The sequence below is a fragment of the Sinocyclocheilus rhinocerous genome, unplaced genomic scaffold (genome assembly GCF_001515625.1).
Source record: "Sinocyclocheilus rhinocerous isolate Xijiao unplaced genomic scaffold, SAMN03320098_v1.1 scaffold1234, whole genome shotgun sequence".
In the NCBI taxonomy this organism is placed as follows: Eukaryota; Metazoa; Chordata; class Actinopteri; order Cypriniformes; family Cyprinidae; genus Sinocyclocheilus; species Sinocyclocheilus rhinocerous.
The window spans coordinates 192,333-212,619 of record NW_015656153.1 but is presented as its reverse complement, the minus strand read 5'-3'; the positions used below and the strand labels follow the sequence as shown (position 1 = coordinate 212,619).

The 20,287-nt window shown below is 37.9% G+C and overlaps 2 protein-coding genes across 2 annotated transcripts; one reads left to right on the top strand and one right to left on the bottom strand.

Annotated features, from left to right (window-relative positions):
* The first annotated feature begins 1,698 nt into the window (after positions 1 to 1,698).
* On the top strand, positions 1,699 to 3,626 carry LOC107719456 (cyclin-dependent kinase 2-interacting protein-like). Its single transcript, XM_016526865.1, has 5 exons — positions 1,699 to 1,748; positions 1,857 to 2,137; positions 2,306 to 2,438; positions 2,516 to 2,645; positions 3,238 to 3,626. The coding sequence occupies exons 2-5, from the start codon at positions 1,971 to 1,973 to the stop codon at positions 3,438 to 3,440; spliced, it is 633 nt and encodes a 210-aa protein (XP_016382351.1). The 5' UTR covers positions 1,699 to 1,748; positions 1,857 to 1,970; the 3' UTR covers positions 3,441 to 3,626.
* Positions 3,577 to 16,395, bottom strand: LOC107719454 (uncharacterized). Its single transcript, XM_016526864.1, has 7 exons — positions 15,264 to 16,395; positions 12,678 to 13,565; positions 12,403 to 12,585; positions 6,874 to 6,966; positions 6,590 to 6,736; positions 6,398 to 6,511; positions 3,577 to 5,219 (listed from the first exon to the last, which is right to left on the bottom strand). The coding sequence occupies exons 1-7, from the start codon at positions 16,092 to 16,094 to the stop codon at positions 4,554 to 4,556; spliced, it is 2,922 nt and encodes a 973-aa protein (XP_016382350.1). The 5' UTR covers positions 16,095 to 16,395; the 3' UTR covers positions 3,577 to 4,553.
* Between the last annotated feature and the right edge of the window lie 3,892 nt (positions 16,396 to 20,287).

The following is a 20,287-nucleotide window of genomic DNA, read 5'->3' as shown; positions in this document are numbered from 1 at the left end:
TGTATGTTCATTTGAATAATAAGCTCACCAGGTAAGTAATACCAGATAAGTAACTCAAAGGAGAGTTACACTTTGTGGCCCTTTGTTTACTGTTTGAAGGCCAAGGTATCAGCATGGAATTTGGCTGTAGACGGGGTCTAAACAATAAGAATGGCCTTTGGACAGTCCAACAGAATGAAGTCAGACCACATTGTTCACTTTTCTACCAGTCTTTCTACTATTCTGCTACAATGCTGCTATTTATTCCAGTTTTACACAACTCATTTGGGTGGATGTCTCAACTGTATGTAAAGTCAAATAAAGTTTATTTTTACATAAACTGAGTCTGAGTTTATTAAGAAAACAAAATCTCTAAATGACAGAAATAGTCTGTCCAACCTTCAAGCTACTATTTTAACAAAACGTAAATTAATACTCACTGTACAATACAGTATAACAATATGCCTTCAGAATAAAGTGGTTGTTCTTTATGTCTATCGTAATACAGCACATTTATAAATGTATACACATTTTAATTTTAGAGAAATGTAGATAAAAGAGAGAGAGAGAGAGAGAGAGACTGCAAGAAAACAACAGGCATCTTAAAGGGTTAGTTCACCCCAAGATGAAAATTCTGTCATTAATTACTATTAATTACCCTCATGTCGTTTCAAACCCGTAAGACCTTCGTTCATCTTCGGAACACAAATTAAAGGGGTCATATGACGTTGCTAAAAAGAACATTATGTTGTGTATTTGGTGTAATGCAATGTGTTTATGCGGTTTAAGGTTAAAAAAACACATTCTTTTCCACATAAATCTATGCACGAACAGCTTGTAACACTCCAAAGAGAAAGGAAAATATGAAATTGCATCATATGACCCCTTTAAGATATTTTTCATGAAATGTGAGAGCTATCAGACCCTGCATAGAAAGCAACGCAACTATAATGTTCCCAGGTGTCTTCCGCCATTTTGGAGAGTACCCAAGAGCGTAATCGACGTAATCAGCATTGTTTACGTTCGGGGGGGAAAGTGCGCGCATGAACGTAATCTGCGTAATCAGCGTTGTTTACACTTAGGGGAAAGCGTGCATATGCATTGTGATACTCTCTAAAATGGCAAACATTGCAGTTGCGTTGCGGTCTATGCAGGGTCTGAGAGCTCTCACATTTCATCAAAAATATCTTAATTTGTGTTCTGAAGATGAACGAAGGTCTTACGGGTTTGGAACGACATGAGGGTGAGTAATTAATAACACAATTTTCATCCCTTTAAGGCTTATGTTGAATTAGATGGACCTTCATCAGCAAGTATACACAGGTGTAAAGGGGTGTTGGGCTGAATGTGACTGGACAAATAGATTCTCTGATAAACATCTTGGAATATCTTCATCATCATATCTTCAAATTATAAACATCAGTAACACAGACAACATCAACATGGCCTGAGGTACAAAACTAGCATAAAGCTTTTTACTCTTATGGATGCAAGGTCTGGGTTTATAAACCAAATTAAAACCCCATGAGTACACTACAAAACAACGAAAATTAGGGCTGGACCCGCTAGTAATTGATATAAAAAATGTTAAAAAAAATAATAATAAAAAGTAACGCAGAGACGACCCTCCATCACACAGCGAAGTGACAGAAGCCCCTCTCAGCCAACTATGTAATGATATAAATGTTCCAGTAGGTGTCACTAAAAAGCTTTGCAATTGTCATAGCACAAAACGGCAGAAGTAGAGAAAGAGTAGAAGGAAGGAACACGTGAGTTTGTGATGTTGTCGATTGTGATGAACTAAAATACTTTGTGAAGGAATAGAATAAATTACAACTATACAGCTTTTTAGAAGAAATGTTTTCATTTACAAACAGGTCATTTGTTCATATTTAAGTTACGGGATGAGGAAAAGCGCGACAACCTAACAGTTACTTCAGCTGATGTTATTGCATTGTACACATTAACATTAAAGCACTATTAAATGCATTATGTCAGAGTCCACGACCCCAGGAAAAAAGGGCAATTTGACCGGAAGTGCCAGAAAATTAAAGGACGACGCCGCAGACTGGCATAATCTCATTTTGAAATGGGAGCGATTAAACGATGAGGGATCCACGATTGCGACTAAAATTGTTAATCTGGGACTGAACAAAAAGTAAGTTTTACCTGTCGATCAAACATAAATACTATAAATATAAATTATGTAAATAAATAATAATGTATAGTAAAATTCTAATGCGTTTATATATCAATTTGTGTGTGTAAGCAATCTGCCTGCTCTTTTATACCTGTAACCTGTTTTCTCCATCCTGTCTGTTCACAGATCAGATATTGAGCCTGATGTTGTGATGGAAGGAGGCAGGTTGGCAGCTGGAGACATTTCAGAGAACATGAAACGGAGCAACCAAGAGCTGGAGGAAGAATGTGTGAAGTTACAAGACGTTGTGGAGAAAATGGTAACTTTTTGCAGAACGAGCATTAGCAATGCTTGATGTTTGTACATTTTTATACAGTCTAAATTGTTTCGCCAAAGGCAAACATACTGTCAAAGATGGAGAAGATGGTCCATGCCGAACGCGGGATCTGTGAGTTAGAAGCGTTCCAGTATGGAGAGAAAGGAAGAGCAGCACCACTCTTTCACACATGGTCCACACAACAGTTTGGTAAGAGCAAGAAATGCTCAACCATCATATACCAAACAACAAACTATCCCATTTTCTGTTAATGTTAATCTGTTCTTTGATCTGTATGTCCAAAGTTTACTTTCATAAAATTGGTTTAAATTCATATGTATTATGTATAAATTAATATGTATTCAACTTAATTAGTTCTAAATTATTATGAATACTAATTGAAGAATTTAGTATGAAGCAATCATCTGCGTTCCCTGCCAATGTGACTCCTTAAAGAAATAGTTCTCTCAAAAATCTTTGTGAATTTACTCACACGAATCCATCCAAGATATAAATTAGATTCTTCATCATAACGTATTTGAAGAAATTTGGCATTACATCACTGATCCTCTGAATAGGTGCTGTCAGAACGAGTCTAAACAGCTGATAAATACGCTTTTCTCTTTCACTTCACAAGACCTTAATTGATTGACTGGAGTCATGTGGATTATTCTGATGCTATTATTATTCTGACGGCACCCATTCACTCCAGAGGATCCATTGGTGAGCAAGTAATGCTACATTTCTCTCAATCTGTTCTGATGAAGAAAAAATAATTTGACCTTTGTCCTCTTCATGACAGTTGAAGTATCTTCCAAGCTTTACGAGTCATACAAGCAGGAGTTGGCGCTGAAGAAGACTATACTACAAGAATTGGCCCACACTGCTAATGCTGATCTTTCCATGGTCTACCTGTCGTCATGGCTATATCAGCCCTACGTTGAGGACAGTGGAAAACTGCTACTAGAGAGTTTGCTATTGGAAACAGGTCACAGACCTTTGTAATTCAGTCTATGCATGAGGACTATGTAAACAAATTAAAAGCATATCATGACATGTATACAGCTTTGATTTAATCGGTTTAACCTTCAAATTTATTTCTCAAAAATATCCTATTTTTATACTGTATTACGTCCCTGTAAGCAGTCTGTACCATACAAAGTCTTAACTCCATAAACTCGCTCACAAAAATTTTAATGTCATATTTGAACATGTCCCTTTGTATTAAAAATGCTGAGATGTTTCAAAAACACAGTAAACCAGTTATTTTATAAAAAGTAATAAAATAGTGCAACAACTTTTCAAATGACTTTTGCACTAGACAAACTACTAAAGAACAGAAACAATGGAACATCTGAGGCTGCAGTCTTAAGATTATAAGCACCTATCGATAAGAGTGTTTTCTTACTGCTTGGAGTGGACAGTTGTCAAAACCGAAATGTCCCCCGTCTCAAAATACCATGTTTTTAGGTCAGACCTCTAGGGGTCAACTATTTTCAGCCTTAAGGGTTCATTTTCAAACAAACGAATGTCCAAAAGTGTTTGAATAAATAAAATCTCATGGGGTACCAATTTAAACTGTATTGTAACTACAGCCTGGTTTTCTAACATAAAGGAACGGTTATGTACAGATTTCTCTGGATGGCCCACTAAGTGGACACAGTATCACAAAAATCTTACCACAGCTTTTACTGAACCTCGCTGGAGTCCATAACTTAGTTTTGGCAGATAGTATTTTCTTTTCTCCCATCTGTGCATGTAGTGAAAGATTCAGTTCCCAGAATGAAAAGCACTGGATTCCCTCCACGATTTAGTGTTGTCACAAGTATTTCCCACCATCTCATCACTTTCCCCGTGAGACGAGTAACGTGCAGCTACATAGTCATGGACTCTGAAACCAATAGTTAAGATATGCTAACATAAGTGAACATTCTCTAAAATTGGAAATGAACAATGACTTTTTTGTATAAACAGAAAGAACACTAATATAATAATACTGTTTTTATACAAATTTACAAAGAATGCAGTAAAAGTTCATTGAAAAAACACCATCTCTCAGACAGAACGTATGTATGGTGTGAATAATGGACAAAAACAGGAAGTGAAGATGTGACTCCATTAAGTCTTTCTTTCGGTTTCAATGCCCAGCAGGGCATGAACGGTCTCTAAAGGAACACCTTCAGGTGCCTCGATGTGCATCATGGTGCCATCGGGTCCGTTGACAATGACAATGCCTTTGGCGGCTAACTCCTCTGCGCTCTGCATCACAAGCCCCTCTGCTGTCTGGAAAATAACTGGAGATTCTTGCTGCACCACCTGATTGGCCTCGGGATCTTCGAGAGCATCGGTCTGGCAATCTTGAACCTCTTGTTGAGTGGCTTCTTCTGAGTTCTTAATCTCCGAGTCTGTGTTCAGAGCTTGTTCCAGCTGTTTCATCTGATCCGCGATATCAACGATGACGCTACTGTTTAGAACCTTGGAGATCTCTGGATCTTCTGTGGTTTTTGTGGCATCAGAATCCGAAGGCGGCATTTCCGTCTCCATGGGCTCTTCCTCTGTCCTCTCCGGGATGGCGTCTTCAGCGCTCTGTGTAGCATCGTCGGTGGTTAGATCTACAGAAGTCAAGTTCTCCAGTCGGGTTAGCACCACCTGAGGCTTACGTAGAATAGAGCCATCAATACTCTCGTCCTTCTGGATGCCGTTCTGATTAACTTGATAGCCGTTGGTTTCTTCATTGCGGTTTTCTATTTTAAACCTTTTTGCAGGAGGCAGCATTTTGGCATTCTAAGAAAAACATGGAGAAAAAATATTATTACCATACAACTGTAAAATGTATGTTGTTCACATAGAATTATGACAAGTAGCCCATAACAGCTGTAAGTGGAGTGGTGATAATATGGATGTAGGTAAATGAAAGGTTACAGGTTCAAAACCCAAAAGAAGCACATAATTACTAAAATAAATAAAAGTGTCTACTAAATCAAGGGTGTGCAGAAAATTTAAGAGAGTAATAAAAAAATTAAAAAAAGGCTGTCAAGGTTAACTTAAAATACACAAAAGGTTGCGGTCAATAAGAAAAAAAAAGAAATTAATACTTTTATTCAACAAGGACATATGAAATCGATCAAAAGTAACTGTAAAGATTCAAAAGAGTTAATAATGTTACAAAAGATTTCCATTTCAAATAAATGCTGTCCTTTTGAACCTTCTATTCATCAAAGAATCTTGAAAAAAAAAATGTATCAAAGTTTCCACAAAAATATCAAGCAGCACAACAGTTTTCAACATTGATTATAAGAGAAAATGTTTCCTGAGCAGCAAATCAGCATATTAGAATGATTTCTGAAAGATCATGTGACTTTGCCATCACATGAATAAATTGTACTAAAAATTTTTTAAAAAGACATTTAGCACAACATTCATCATTTTTTTTAAATTATGCTTTCATAATGTTTTCATCATGTATTTGATATTAATACGGTTTCATTCTGATTTCTAAAGGCTGATCATAATCCATGAGATTAATCAAAATTATTTTATTCTATTAAAAGCCCTAGATTTTTACAGTAAGAAAAATAAACACCTTCCTTTCACGTAAATGGTTATCTTACATTCATTACCCTAATACTGTTTATATAAAGATCTAAGTAAACTTAATACAAAGTAAATATTCTTTAAATAACATTTTAATAAATTACTTTAATACAAAGTCACAATACAAGCTTTTGAATATTTATTCAATTATTTCATTAAGACTATCAAAATGTGTCTTTGTACATGAAAATGTATAGCTGCCTTTATATTTTACGAAGGGGGTTCCTCACAAGAGCATCACATTTGGAGGTTCAGGCAGAGCATCTAGCTACTAGACAGAATTAAATAATTCTGAAAATTGCAGCTGAGCAATCTGTGATACTTGCATACAGGAGTCTACACTGGAGTGATTTTTGCTCAGAACATACCTCAATACTCCGTAGGCTCTTTGTGGCCTGATTTGTCTTTTGACTTTGTTGTCCTTCAGAGGAAGTCAGGAGTTTTAGTGCATTGGGATCGGTTATACCCAGAGATTGTAAAACCTGGAATGACAGAAAATCTGTATGGTACTCCGGTTTGTTCACAATGCTGCAGTGGCTAAATGTCTTGATATTACTTACTCCCATGTTGTTGACCTCTATAGCTGGCCGGGAGGCTGGTGAAGTGTGCAAATATTCCAGGGCCATCTTCTTCACCTGGCTGTGTAGTTGTTCAAATTCATGGTACACGCTCGGGAACTGTTGCTTTGACGGGTAGCCCTTTTCCACCTATATGGACAAGAACAGTGTAAGTGTGCATGAAATGCTTCCAACACACATAATCACATGGTATTTTACAGTGAGAAATGGACACGACTAGACAAAATTCAAAACTATATCCCATGCTTCCGAATATCTAAACATACCTTCATCAGCACAAACTCCCATACAGTCATGACTCTGGCCAGACGTGGAAGAACGATCTCCATGAGATCTTCATCATCATACTGTTTAATAAACTGAAGAGAGATGAAAGAAATTTAGTAATTGCTGTTAGTAATAGTGATTTCATTAACTGCTCTGGTATTATTGCAGTAATGAGAAGATTTACCATAACATTACAATATCTTTTTGTAAAGATAAGATTTAATTGCTTAAACATAGTAAGAAGTGATCTTCTGCCAGGGAGATAGTCAAGGATAGAAGATAAACAAGTTCAAATGGCTGAGCAGAAAACTATTTTAAAAAATATTTCATTTATTTTTAAAGGGTTTAAAAACGACTTTATTCAACAATTTGTCTCCTCCGCGTCCACCATAGCGCCATTTTAGAGAGTATCCACTGAACGCAAACAGCGTATGCTATTCTGTGTCAGCTGCACCACACGGATATGTTGTTTTTGTTCAAATCAAAGCGTAAATAAACATAGAATAAACGTGTTTGCGTTCAGTGGATACTCTCTAAAATGGCGCTAGGAGACAAATTGTTGAATAAAGTGTTTATTTTTGTTTTCTTTGCGTACAAAAAGTATTCTTGTAGCTTTGTAAAATTACGGTTGAACCCCTGATGTCACATGGATTATTTTATCGATCGCCTTGCTACGTTTCTGGACCTTGATCGTGTTACTTACATTGCTGTCTATGGGAGGCTCAGAGAGCTCTCAGAATTCATCAAAAATATCTTAATTTGTGTTCCGAAGATGAACGGAGGTCTTACGGGTTTGGAATGACACGAGGGTGAGTAATTAATAACAAACTTTTCATTTCAGGGTGGAGTAACCCTTTAATCTATTTGTCTCATTACAATTTATATAAAAATTGATTGTAAAAATAATTAAAACACTCAAAAGTGTCAGTTCTAACTAGATACACAGTGGGATTTTAAATTGTCAGTCCACACAGAAAATCTGAGATTTGAAATCTAATATAAACCTGGAAAAAAAAAAAAAGTTAATAGAATGTTTTTAAAAATATAAACCAAAAAAATTCATAAATAAAGAAGAAACTTTTCAGATTTATCACCATTTCTATGTGACTTACTGAAAAAGCAAATTTGTGACACTATGTCAATTACGTCCTGCACTCTTCCCTCATGCACATCGACAGCAGCAATGGGAATTATGTAAGGCTGCTATTCATCGACTATAGCTCAGCTTTCAATACTATAGTCCCCACCAAGCTAGCTTCTAAACTCATGGACCTCGGCCTGAATTCTTCACTCTGCAACTGGATTCTAGATTTCCTCACTGGTAGACCTCAAGTGGTGAAAGTAGGCCAGTTCACCTCCAACTCCATCACCCTGAACGTGGGAGCTCCACAGGGCTGTGTCCTGAGTCCTCTGCTCTACTCTCTCTACACACATGACTGCGTGTCTTCCCACAGCTCCACATCTATTATCAAATTTGCTGATGATACTGTGGTTCTGGGCCTCATTTCCAACAACAATGAGGCCGCATACTTGGATGAGGTAGAGAAACTCACATCATGGTGCCAGGACAATTGTCTCTCTATGAATGTGAGTAAAACTAAAGAGCTGATTGTGGACTTCAGGAAGAGACAGCAGCGGCCCTATACTCCTCTTATGATCAGTGGGACCCCAGTGGAGAGGGTGAGCAGCTTCAAGTACCTTGGTGTAAACATCTCCGAGGACCTGACTTGGACTTCACACATCCAAACTCAGGTTAATAAAGCCAGGCAAAGACTGTACCATCTGCGACAGCTGAGAAAATTCAGGGTTTCGCCAGCAATCCTGAAAACTTTCTATTCAGGGGCCATAGAAAGTGTATTGACTCAGTGTATCTCAGTGTGGTATGGGAACAGCTCCAGTCAAGACTGCAAAGCCCTGCAGAGAGTTGTGCGCTTAGCTGAGCGCATCTCAGGGTCTGCTCTCCCCTCTCTACAGGACATCTACCTCAAACGCTGCAAAAGCAGAGCTGCTAAAATCATCAAGGACTCCAACCACCCTGGTAACGGTCTTTTCATTTTGCTGCCATCTGGTAAGCGCTTCCGTAGCCTGATGGCAAAAACCGAGAGACTTAGGAGGAGCTTCTTCCCCCAGGCCATCCCTTGCTACGTTTCTGGACCTTGATCGTGTTACTTACATTGCTGTCTATGGGAGGCTCAGAGAGCTCTCAGAATTCATCAAAAATATCTTAATTTGTGTTCCGAAGATGAACGGAGGTCTTACGGGTTTGGAATGACACGAGGGTGAGTAATTAATAACAAACTTTTCATTTCAGGGTGGAGTAACCCTTTAATCTATTTGTCTCATTACAATTTATATAAAAATTGATTGTAAAAATAATTAAAACACTCAAAAGTGTCAGTTCTAACTAGATACACAGTGGGATTTTAAATTGTCAGTCCACACAGAAAATCTGAGATTTGAAATCTAATATAAACCTGGAAAAAAAAAAAAAGTTAATAGAATGTTTTTAAAAATATAAACCAAAAAAATTCATAAATAAAGAAGAAACTTTTCAGATTTATCACCATTTCTATGTGACTTACTGAAAAAGCAAATTTGTGACACTATGTCAATTACGTCCTGCACTCTTCCCTCATGCACATCGACAGCAGCAATGGGAATTATGTAAGGCTGCTATTCATCGACTATAGCTCAGCTTTCAATACTATAGTCCCCACCAAGCTAGCTTCTAAACTCATGGACCTCGGCCTGATCATTTCCAACAACAATGAGGCCGCATACTTGGATGAGGTAGAGAAACTCACATCATGGTGCCAGGACAATTGTCTTTCTATGAATGTGAGTAAAACTAAAGAGCTGATTGTGGACTTCAGGAAGAGACAGCAGCGGCCCTATACTCCTCTTATGATCAGTGGGACCCCAGTGGAGAGGGTGAGCAGCTTCAAGTACCTTGGTGTAAACATCTCCGAGGACCTGACTTGGACTTCACACATCCAAACTCAGGTTAATAAAGCCAGGCAAAGACTGTACCATCTGAAACAGCTGAGAAAATTCAGGGTTTCGCCAGCAATCCTGAAAACCTTCTATTCAGGGGCCATAGAAAGTGTATTGGCTCAGTGTATCTCAGTGTGGTATGGGAACAGCTCCAGTCAAGACTGCAAAGCCCTGCAGAGAGTTGTGCGCGTAGCTGAGCGCATCTCAGGGTCTGCTCTCCCCTCTCTACAGGACATCTACCTCAAACGCTGCAAAAGCAGAGCTGCTAAAATCATCAAGGACTCCAACCACCCTGGTAACGGTCTTTTCATTTTGCTGCCATCTGGTAAGCGCTTCCGTAGCCTGATGGCAAAAACCGAGAGACTTAGGAGGAGCTTCTTCCCCCAGGCCATCAGGCTCCTAAACTCAAACTCAGTCTCTTAACACCAACATGACTTCACTTAATTATCAGTAAGACAATTAATATACTGACATTGTCACTTGCACACAGCAATCTCAGTTATATTTTATTTATTTACTTTTTTAAACTCTATTGCTGCTATCAAACTACCCTGTACAACCTGTTTGCACATTCTTCTCTTGTACATTCCTGCTCATCTTAATATTTATTAAGTCTACAGTATACTGTCCTGCGCATTTTATTTTATTCTTATTTTTTTTCTTTTTTCCATACCTATATTTATATATAATTTATACAATATAAGTTTGTATTCTTTAATAATTGCACTGTCCATGGAGCAGCCCTGACTTACATTTCACTGCTGGTCATATATTCTCTATATAACCATGTATGTGACAAAAAAAAATCTTGAATCTTGAATCTTGAAAATATCAAAATATAACCAAAAAGTTGTATGGACTAGTTTTATGATACTTTCATAATGTATATTTGGAGTTTGACAGGACCCTTGTACCAATGATACAATGGTGATTAAGTTCAGGGATTAAGCTTTTCTAGTTTTTGAACCTACAACCTTTCAGTTACCAGCCTAGATTTCTACCCACTGGGCGAGGACCTGACTTGGACTTCACACATCCAAACTCAGGTTAATAAAGCCAGGCAAAGACTGTACCATCTGCGACAGCTGAGAAAATTCAGGGTTTCGCCAGCAATCCTGAAAACTTTCTATTCAGGGGCCATAGAAAGTGTATTGACTCAGTGTATCTCAGTGTGGTATGGGAACAGCTCCAGTCAAGACTGCAAAGCCCTGCAGAGAGTTGTGCGCTTAGCTGAGCGCATCTCAGGGTCTGCTCTCCCCTCTCTACAGGACATCTACCTCAAACGCTGCAAAAGCAGAGCTGCTAAAATCATCAAGGACTCCAACCACCCTGGTAACTGTCTTTTCATTTTGCTGCCATCTGGTAAGCGCTTCCGTAGCCTGATGGCAAAAACCGAGAGACTTAGGAGGAGCTTCTTCCCCCAGGCCATCAGGCTCCTAAACTCAAACTCAGTCTCTTAACACCAACATGACTTCACTTAATTATCAGTAAGACACTTAATATACTGACATTGTCACTTGCACACAGCAATTTCTGTAATATTTTATTTATTTACTTTTTTACCTCTATTGCTGCTATGTAACTACCCTGTACAACCTGTTTGCACGTTTTCTCTTGTACATTCCTGCTCATCTTAATATTTATTAAGTCTACAGTATACTGTCCTGCGCATTTTATTTTATTCTTATTTTTTCCATACCTATATTTATATATAATTTTCTTGTGTTTGTATTCTTTAATAATTGCACTGTCCATGGAGCGGACCTGACTTACATTTCACTGCTGGTCATATATTCTCTATATAACCATGTATGTGACAAATAAAAATCTTGAATCTTGAATTAATTTGTCAAAATATTTATATACTGTATATATCAACCAAAGTTCAAGATCTTAAAATCATGCTGGAGAAAATGATCAGGTTTTATACAACCATGTGGAGCTCACAGTTTGTGTGCTATAAAACTAGGAAGTTTTAATACTCATTCTAATACTATGAGAATAGGATGTCCACACCACAACTATAACGATAATGACACAGATCACTTTTAGAACCATTTTTTCCAACTCATGAACAATAAAAATTGACAGCCGATCAGAATCACACTTATAATAAACAGACCATTGGTGTGGACACTAACTATCATATTTGGTGTGAATGGACCTTAAGACATTCAAAAAAAAAAGTTTATCTTTATAATTCAACTTTTCATTCATTCAAATTGACAACATAATTTGTCAAGAGAGAAACTATTCAATTCAAAATGCTAAACAGAAGCTTTTTTACAAGTGGACTTTTGAATCCCACTGAATCAACCAAAATTTTGAGAATACTGTTATAACATTATGCATAAATCACCCACCCCAGCATTGTACTCAGTAGTTACATGATGTAACGCGACAAATATGCAAGAGTATAAACCACAGATATGAGAAGTCACTACATAAGAAACCAAAAATGCATGCAGAACTGATCTGAATGTCTGAAAAATACACATTCTCAGCACACATTTGTATAGCAAACTAGATCTTACTTCTTTTAGTCGATTCCTCTGTCTTTGAGCTTGCAGCTCCAAGCTCATTCCTCTGGGGTACTTGGGTGGCCGTCCTGGTCGTCCTCTTTTAGGTGGCCGCCCAGGCCTCCTAGGATGACTAGGCCGTCCTGGTCCTCTGGGCCGCCCAGGTCTCCTAGGTTCTACTTTCCCAATTTCTTGAACCTGAAATATTTTATATGCAATTAACTGATCAATCTGATCCATTTTTAATGATCTGAGACCTAATATCAAACAAGCAAAACAAATCATCCTACTTTTTGAGTACTGAGTGTTTTCACTTGACTACTATCGGTGACTTCTGTTCCTGAAGGCTGTTCATCTCTAGTTTTGGAGAGGTCTTCTGCTTGAGGTGGCGTCGGGTTCTTGTCATGTGTGGAATTTAGCTTATAGTGTCTGTTCAAACCGGCAACGCCGATGTACGCTTTCTCACAGGTATCACATTTAAAGGCTTTGTCACGGAGGTTGAGTGTCACATCTGAGGACTTCTTCTTTTTCTCGTCTCCATCCTCATCCTCCACACTTATCTCGGAGTAGTCGTCTGAATCTGACTGGTGGCTTTCTGCCAAGTCCTCGTTCTTAATAAACTTGTAGTCTTTCACCTTGTGCTTAGGTGGTCTGGACACCCGACCAGAGCGGGTCTGGATTTTCTGAGGCTTCTTCTGGCGATTTTTAACTTTCTGTGTGTCCTTTCCAACGGCTGAAGTTGCAGTTTTTGTTTCTACAGTAATGACTTTGGTAGGAATTGTTACCTTGGCTGGAGGAAATGAAACTTTCGGAGACGGCACTAGGATCTTTGGGGTAGGAACTACTGGCTTGGCTGGTGGACTCTTGACTGTGGCAGGTGCAGGGACATGTACTTTGCTAATGGGGACAGAAATGGTGCTAACAAAAGGAGCTGGTTTCTGAAGGAGAAGCTGAATAGGAGGATCGCTTGGGTTTTGTAAGAAATATTGCTGCTGTCCAGGCACAGGGGTGATGTGGATGATCTGTGGGCTGCTTAATGTTCCTACGGTTGAAACCTTCACCAGCGGCTGACTGGCTGACAGATTCTGTGGCTGTAAAATTGTTATTGGAGTTGTCTGCCGTAGTTTATTGTCTTGCTTCAGAGGTGCCTGAACTTGAATTTGGATGGGCTCAGCTGCCTGAATAATTCAAAGTGTGAAAAAACTAAATTAAAAACATTTTAAATTTAGTCTGTGGACTAAATTCAGTTAATGCATATACAGAATATCTGACTAAGTGCATGCATGAAACTAAAGAGAAGTTAGAAGGATGCATTTGGCATACTGGTTTCTTTTACAAAACTTGTTTGTGACCATAGTTTCTGCCCATATATCATAATTACTACAATTATTGATACAACAGTGAAATCTTAAATTAATATATGATCTAAAGTACTGGACAATTTGAATAATTTCTTTATGTAATGCACAATTTTTAAGGAAGGAAGGATGTAGGGCTGTGCAAATAATGGAATGCGATTTTCATGCGAATCTCGTCAGTAAAGCCGGTTCTGTGATTAGTAGTAAATCTACAGCACGTACTTTCAGATGGAGCGGCATTTACTATACAGAGTTCGCGTTCAAAATCGCAGGAGATTCATTGCCGATTATGAACGAGATTTTGCGTAGCTTGTCAGTGATCTATGGCTCTGTGTAGTAAATGCCGCTCCATCTGAAAGCACGTGCTGGAGATTTACTACTAATCACAGAACCGGCTTTACTGATGAGATTTGCATGAAAATCGCATTCCATTATTTGCACAGCCCTAGAAGGACGTATAGAGAAAAAAAAAACATATTGAAGGAAGTATGTGAAGAAAAAAGTACTACAGGAAGAAAGTACAAACAAAACCTCGTAGGTAGCATGTAAGGAAGCAAGTACAGAAGGAAGTATGTTCAGAAATAAGAATGTAAGGAAAACATTGTGGAATGTACAGAAGAAGTACTTTAGGAAATCTGCACAAAATAAAAAAAAAGCAGCAAGAAAGCAAAGGAGGAAATACTTGTGGAAGAAAAAAAGATACACAGAGGAAAATGTGTGTGAAAATTTGTGTGGAAGAAATGAAGCATGTTTGAAAGGAAGTACAGAAGGAAATGATTGTGGGAACAAATGTACAGAAGGATGAATGAAAGGTAATCTGTGCAGAAGTAAGTACAAAAGGAATGGAGGAGGTAAGTACAGAAGGACATATTTGTATGAGAAAGTATATGTGTGGAAGAAAGGAAGGAGGAAGGAAATGCAAAAAAATGGAAAGACAAATACATGTGGTAAAAGCTGAGTATTTACAGAAGAAAGTACATACGGAAGAAAGGAAGTGTTTTACAGAAGCAAATACTTGAGGAAGAATGAATGTACAAACTTATGGAAGGAAATCCGTGCAGAGGAAATGAAGTACAAAATGAATGGAGGAAGTACAGAAGGAAATATTCGTGGAAGAAAGAATGTACAGAGGGACGTTCAGAAGGAAACGTGTACAGAAGAAAAGGGTACAAAAGGAAGGAGGAGGTAGAGAAGGAAATACATGTGGGAAAAGGAAGTATCTGCAGAAGTAAGTAAGTACGTATGGAAGCAAGTACAGAATCTAAACAAAAACTAAAGAAAATGCAGAAAATAAGTACAGAAAGAAATGAAAGAGGCACATGTTTATAAAGAAGTTAGCTTAATATAAGCTTAATATAATATATGCTTCATTTCTCTGCATGAAGCAGAGAAAAAAGGAAGAGAAAGAAAGTACTCCACAGATTTTCTGAGAAACCCTTTATTCACATTCTGCACTGTAAACAAAAATGAATTGTCTCGTAATACAATTACTACAGCTTATGAGAGACCCTATGTTACCTTCTGTGCGGTCGTGTGTGCTCCGTTCTGCGACTGCTGCAGCGCGACCTGTTTGGCGACGCTCTGCAGCTGCTGCGACGCGTTCTGCACGATACTGACTGGCTGCGGCTGGATCGCCGTCGCCAGTTGAAAGTTAACGTTACTGGACTCCAGCGCGATGTAGGAAATCGGCTGCGTCGTGACAGGTCTCTGTAGTATTTTTGGGGTCGTTGTGAGGGTTGCAGCCGGCTCGGCCTGGGCAATCACCTGTGCCTTACTCACTATAACCTGCTGTACGTCCACTATAGGGGAGGTGGAGGGTTTCACAGCTGTCTCAGTACCTGCCACATGGACCAATTGTTGTTTCGTTAACTGCTCGATTAACTGCTGCTGCTCTTCGGCCGATAAGCCAGAGCTCTCCACGAAGCTGCCGTCGGGCTGCACGTAAATGATGGTGGTCGTCGGCGCAAGAGCGTTTAAGACTTCCCCGCTAACAGTGGTGCACTCAGCAGTGACACCTGCCTCTGCAGTGGCCTGAACATAAGACGTTATGATATTCGCATCGGTTATTACCTCACCGCTCACGAGCTGCCCGATCACCTCCTGGGTAACGTTACCGTCCACAACTCTGACATCCACCGCCGACTCGCTGTGCATTAACTCGGCGAGGCCTTGATCAACGCCCCCTTCTGCGGTGGACGGCGTCTTGCTTGCGTCTTCTTGATTAGTTCCCGCTTCGGCTGCGGTCTGTGTAGTCTCGGGCTGCGGCAGGGATCCGCTCGCGTCGAGGTTTTCCATTTTCGCTGCAGCAGATTTGGACGCTGAATTATTATCGTCTTCATTGTCCGCCATTTTGTTTAACGTTACAGGAGCAAAACTTGCTAGCTGACGTAGGAATCCTCTCAAGAGCGCGAGAAGCGGCCGTTTGTTTGCAGACGATTAATGCTCAAGATGTGAGTAATATTTGCGAGATTGGTTCAAAGCCCGGTACAAACCATTTCAAAGGTGGGAAAATGTTATAATCCAGAGACGCTCGCGAAGGTAACGGTAGCCAGGCAATTGGTTTTCCCGTCCATGCCATCAATGACGATAGAACGGAGGATGGGTAACAACAAGATACGTCATTTCCGCTTTTAGCGCGCCGTTCTCTCATTTCTCTTTACCCTGTTAACGTTCCTGGCTGCCTTCACATTGGAAACTATTTCTAATAATTTAAGGAAAATAATCTTGTTTGGGCGTGAACACATTTCTTTGATTTTATTTGTTCCAAAAGTTTGTGATATAATTTATAAAATATATATATATTGACTGATTAAGAAACACAATTTGAGTTAAGAAATACTACATTTTGGGACACATTTTAGTCAAAATTGTCCCTTTTGCTGGTTAATTCCTATGAATGGTGTGTATTTTACACATTTCACAAATAAAATTACAATTATATGATTAATTCAAGGCTTATTTAATTCAAAATACCAGTGCTGCTTATACATAGATAGATAGACAGACAGACAGACAGAAACCTCTGTATTATTCTGTTATTGTATGAATGTATGAATATTACACATTTCACAAATCTCCATTTTTAACCCAACATGCATTCATAAGCCTGTTTCCGTCACAGTTCAGTAAAAATATGATTCTGCTAGTCATAATAATGTAATCTTTAAGTTTATTTTATTTTATTTATTTCAGGTTTATTTGACAGGGACAATGCACATCAATAATACATAAATGTACAATGTGCCAGAATTAGCCAGAAGGCTATTTTGCAGTCCCCAATATATACACCCAGATATTTAAAATCTGAGACAACTTGTAGTCTGTCCCCTTCTATGACTACATTTGACTCCGCACGGCAACTTTTAGTTTTACTGAAAAACATACATGCAGTTTTCGATACATTTAGTTGTAAGCAATTATGTTTTAGCCATTCCGTGATCTTTAACATTGAACTTGTTAGCTGATCAGCAGTTTGAGCTGCACTATTAGCATGTACAAAAAAGGGTGTCATCAGCATACATCTAGATGTTGGAATTGAATCAAACATTTGGCAAATCATTTACATACAGAGAAAATAAAAGTAGGCCCAAGATTGAACCTTGTGGGACACCTGCTGACAAAGAAACAACATCTGATTGATAATTCTTCACTCTACCCAACTGAGACTGATGTGTTAAATATGATTCTACCCATTTAATGGTGTCTACTGAAAAATTTAATGCATTCCATTTAGATAAGAGAATTCCATGATTAATGGTATCGAAGGCATTTTTTAAATCTAGGAAGAGGGCACCGACAACCCCTCCTCGATCCAACAATAACTTAACTTTTTCTATAAAATAGCAATTGGCTGTATCGGTTGAGTGATTAGTACAGAAACCAAACTGATGTGGGTGTATAGGATAAGCACCGGTATTTAATTGATTTATAATTTGTTCTGCAACTAGTTTTTCGGCCACTTTGGAAACCACGGGCAAAATACTAACAGGTCTGTAGTTGCTGGTGGATAGACGATCACCTCCTTTAAATATGGGAATTACAGCAGCTAATTTCCACACATTTGGGAATATCCAATGAGTAAATGAAAGATTTACAATTTTTGTAATCGGGTTGACTAATACTTCAGAAAGCTCTATCAACATACATGTATTCATCCCAAAGACATCTTTAGCTCGAGATGGCCTAAGGGATCTAATCACTCTCATCACATCTGACTCAGTGATAGATTCTATGTTGAAAGCTGGTTCTGTTTGTCTAACTTGACAAAAAGTGTTCTTATACTCGGGAGTAAAATACTTAATGATATTTGTTTCCATTGAGATGACTGAACCTTTATGTCGTAGAGAATACCCTTTTTTGGACTAAACATCAATGTAGTTTTTTTTTTTTAAACATCAATGTAGGATTGGTGGGTTTATTAAGCAAATTATGTATTTGCACTATTCATATTTTGCACAGATTGTACATTGTTCAAGATATTACACTGTACACTGTCTAACGTTGTTACTGTACAAAGCACAGTAATCTATTTCTATAAAAATAGTATTGCACTACTGATATTTTGCATAGACTATACATTGTTTAACAATACCATTGTACACACAACCAACTGTATTATCACTATTCTTACGTTGCTACTGTTCATACTGTACATATAACCCTACATTGCACCTTTTTATATTATGTACATACTCTGCTTAATATTGTATATAGCAACTCCACTGTACATACTGTAAATTATAGCTTCACATACTCTGCACTTATCTGTATATAAAACACTATATTCTTGCACTTCTGGTTAGATGCTAACTGCATTTCATTAGCTCTGTACTTGCACTCTGCATAATGACAATAAAGTTGAATCTAATCTAATCTAATCTAATCTAATGTAGGCTATTCGGGTAAATTACCTATATATTACAGTAAATGCCCAGCAGGGGGCAGGAAGGGACCATTTTTACATCCCTCAATCCACATTTTACGTTCTCTCTTTTGTCATGATGCTACATCAGTAAAACAAACTGAATCAATCTTATCACGTTATTGCCATTATTTTAATAAGCCAAAATACCTTCAAACAGAGCAACTACTAGCCTATACTATATTAATATTATAATGATCAAGTCCACTGAACAAACATTTTTATGCATACAACATTTACCATAGGCTACATAAGAATGCCACTCAGTCAGACAGATGAGAATTGTTTTCAACATTTAAGCACATATTGAATGTCTAAAGAAACAGATTTAGATTGTAAATTGTAAAGCATTAAGAGTTTAGCATATCGGCAATGTTCGGATAAATGTAAACAGAAAATAATTTTCAGTGTATTTAAAATGATCAAAGAGTTTTCAAATAATATGAGTGAATAGTAATATTTAAATGATATATTATGGCAGGTGTCATTCAAAATGACATTATTTATTTATTTAGACGAATTATAGATTAGGCTATATATCATTTAGAATTTATATTCAAATATAAAATTAGTCACAGGGCAAGAAGTCATTGAGCCAGCTGGAAAGATTGCAGGATACGGAATCAATTAATAATTCAAATCAGTTTGATTGATATTAAAATGTATATGACTGATGTATTTTACATGCATACAATCAAAGTGAATATCCTTTCTCATTTTACACATTTGTCAGATATTCTAATTACCTGCCTTACCTAACGGCACAGCAGCTTGGTGATCATCACAATCTGATTAAGAAATCACTCTAAAGACAGCATGGACTTGCCACTAAGATAAATGATCTTAACTCTGATCACAGATAAAGTCCAGTTCGTCTCTCAGTCAGGCCTCTAATGGCCACCATTAGTGACATTGTGGGATTAGAAAGTACTTCACTTTAATTCAGGATTCCTCTTAGAGAGAGTGCCTGACGCCTGAGCTTTGATAAGTCTGAAACAAAGAAACTGGTAATCGTCACAAACAGTTTTTGTATAGATAAAAAAAACAAATAATAAATAATGAGTGTTGATTAAAACATGCTTTATGTCATTAAAGCATGGAATCCATTTGAGGTTTAAACAACATTTCATTTATTAAGCCATGTCTAGAGCAATACAGGGAAATGTAAAAGGCTAATATGCCTGACAGGATCACTGGGTGACAGAGATGTCAGGAAAGAGGATAGAGATACAGTATATTCTGTTGCCACGTAAACCTAGCCTTATCACCCCAGATGTCAACTAATTAATTACGCAGACACTAAGTAAATTAAATTAGGATTGAATTAACAGTGTGTATCAATAATCTGTTGACAGGCCTTGATAATAAGGGCATGGAAAGGATCAACAACCCAGATGAAATAGAGAGAGCGTGCAACATCCTTTTGGACGCTTCTAATCAGCACAAATCCTGATTGATTTCACAATTTACGGATTAGTCAGAGGGAGACCTATATATTTTTATTCATTAGGTTTAACATGGACATTTTAATGGCTAATATTTAATTATGTACAGTTGTAAGATAATTACCATGCTTTTCTCTATCCTGTTATGTGAGGATTTTTAAATTGTAAGGCATCCA

Excerpts from the sequence above, each read along its gene's own strand:
- LOC107719456 (XM_016526865.1), top strand. The coding sequence starts at position 1,971 with ATGTCAGAGTCCACGACCCCAGGAAAAAAGGGCAATTTGACCGGAAGT. Across the intron at positions 2,138-2,305 it reads AATCTGGGACTGAACAAAAA|ATCAGATATTGAGCCTGATG; the intron begins GTAAGTTTTACC and ends GTCTGTTCACAG. Across the intron at positions 2,439-2,515 it reads AAGACGTTGTGGAGAAAATG|GCAAACATACTGTCAAAGAT; the intron begins GTAACTTTTTGC and ends GTTTCGCCAAAG.
- LOC107719454 (XM_016526864.1), bottom strand. The coding sequence starts at position 16,094 with ATGGCGGACAATGAAGACGATAATAATTCAGCGTCCAAATCTGCTGCA. Across the intron at positions 13,566-15,263 it reads CACACACGACCGCACAGAAG|GCAGCTGAGCCCATCCAAAT; the intron begins GTAACATAGGGT and ends TGAATTATTCAG. Across the intron at positions 6,967-12,402 it reads AGAGGAATCGACTAAAAGAA|TTTATTAAACAGTATGATGA; the intron begins GTAAGATCTAGT and ends ATCTCTCTTCAG.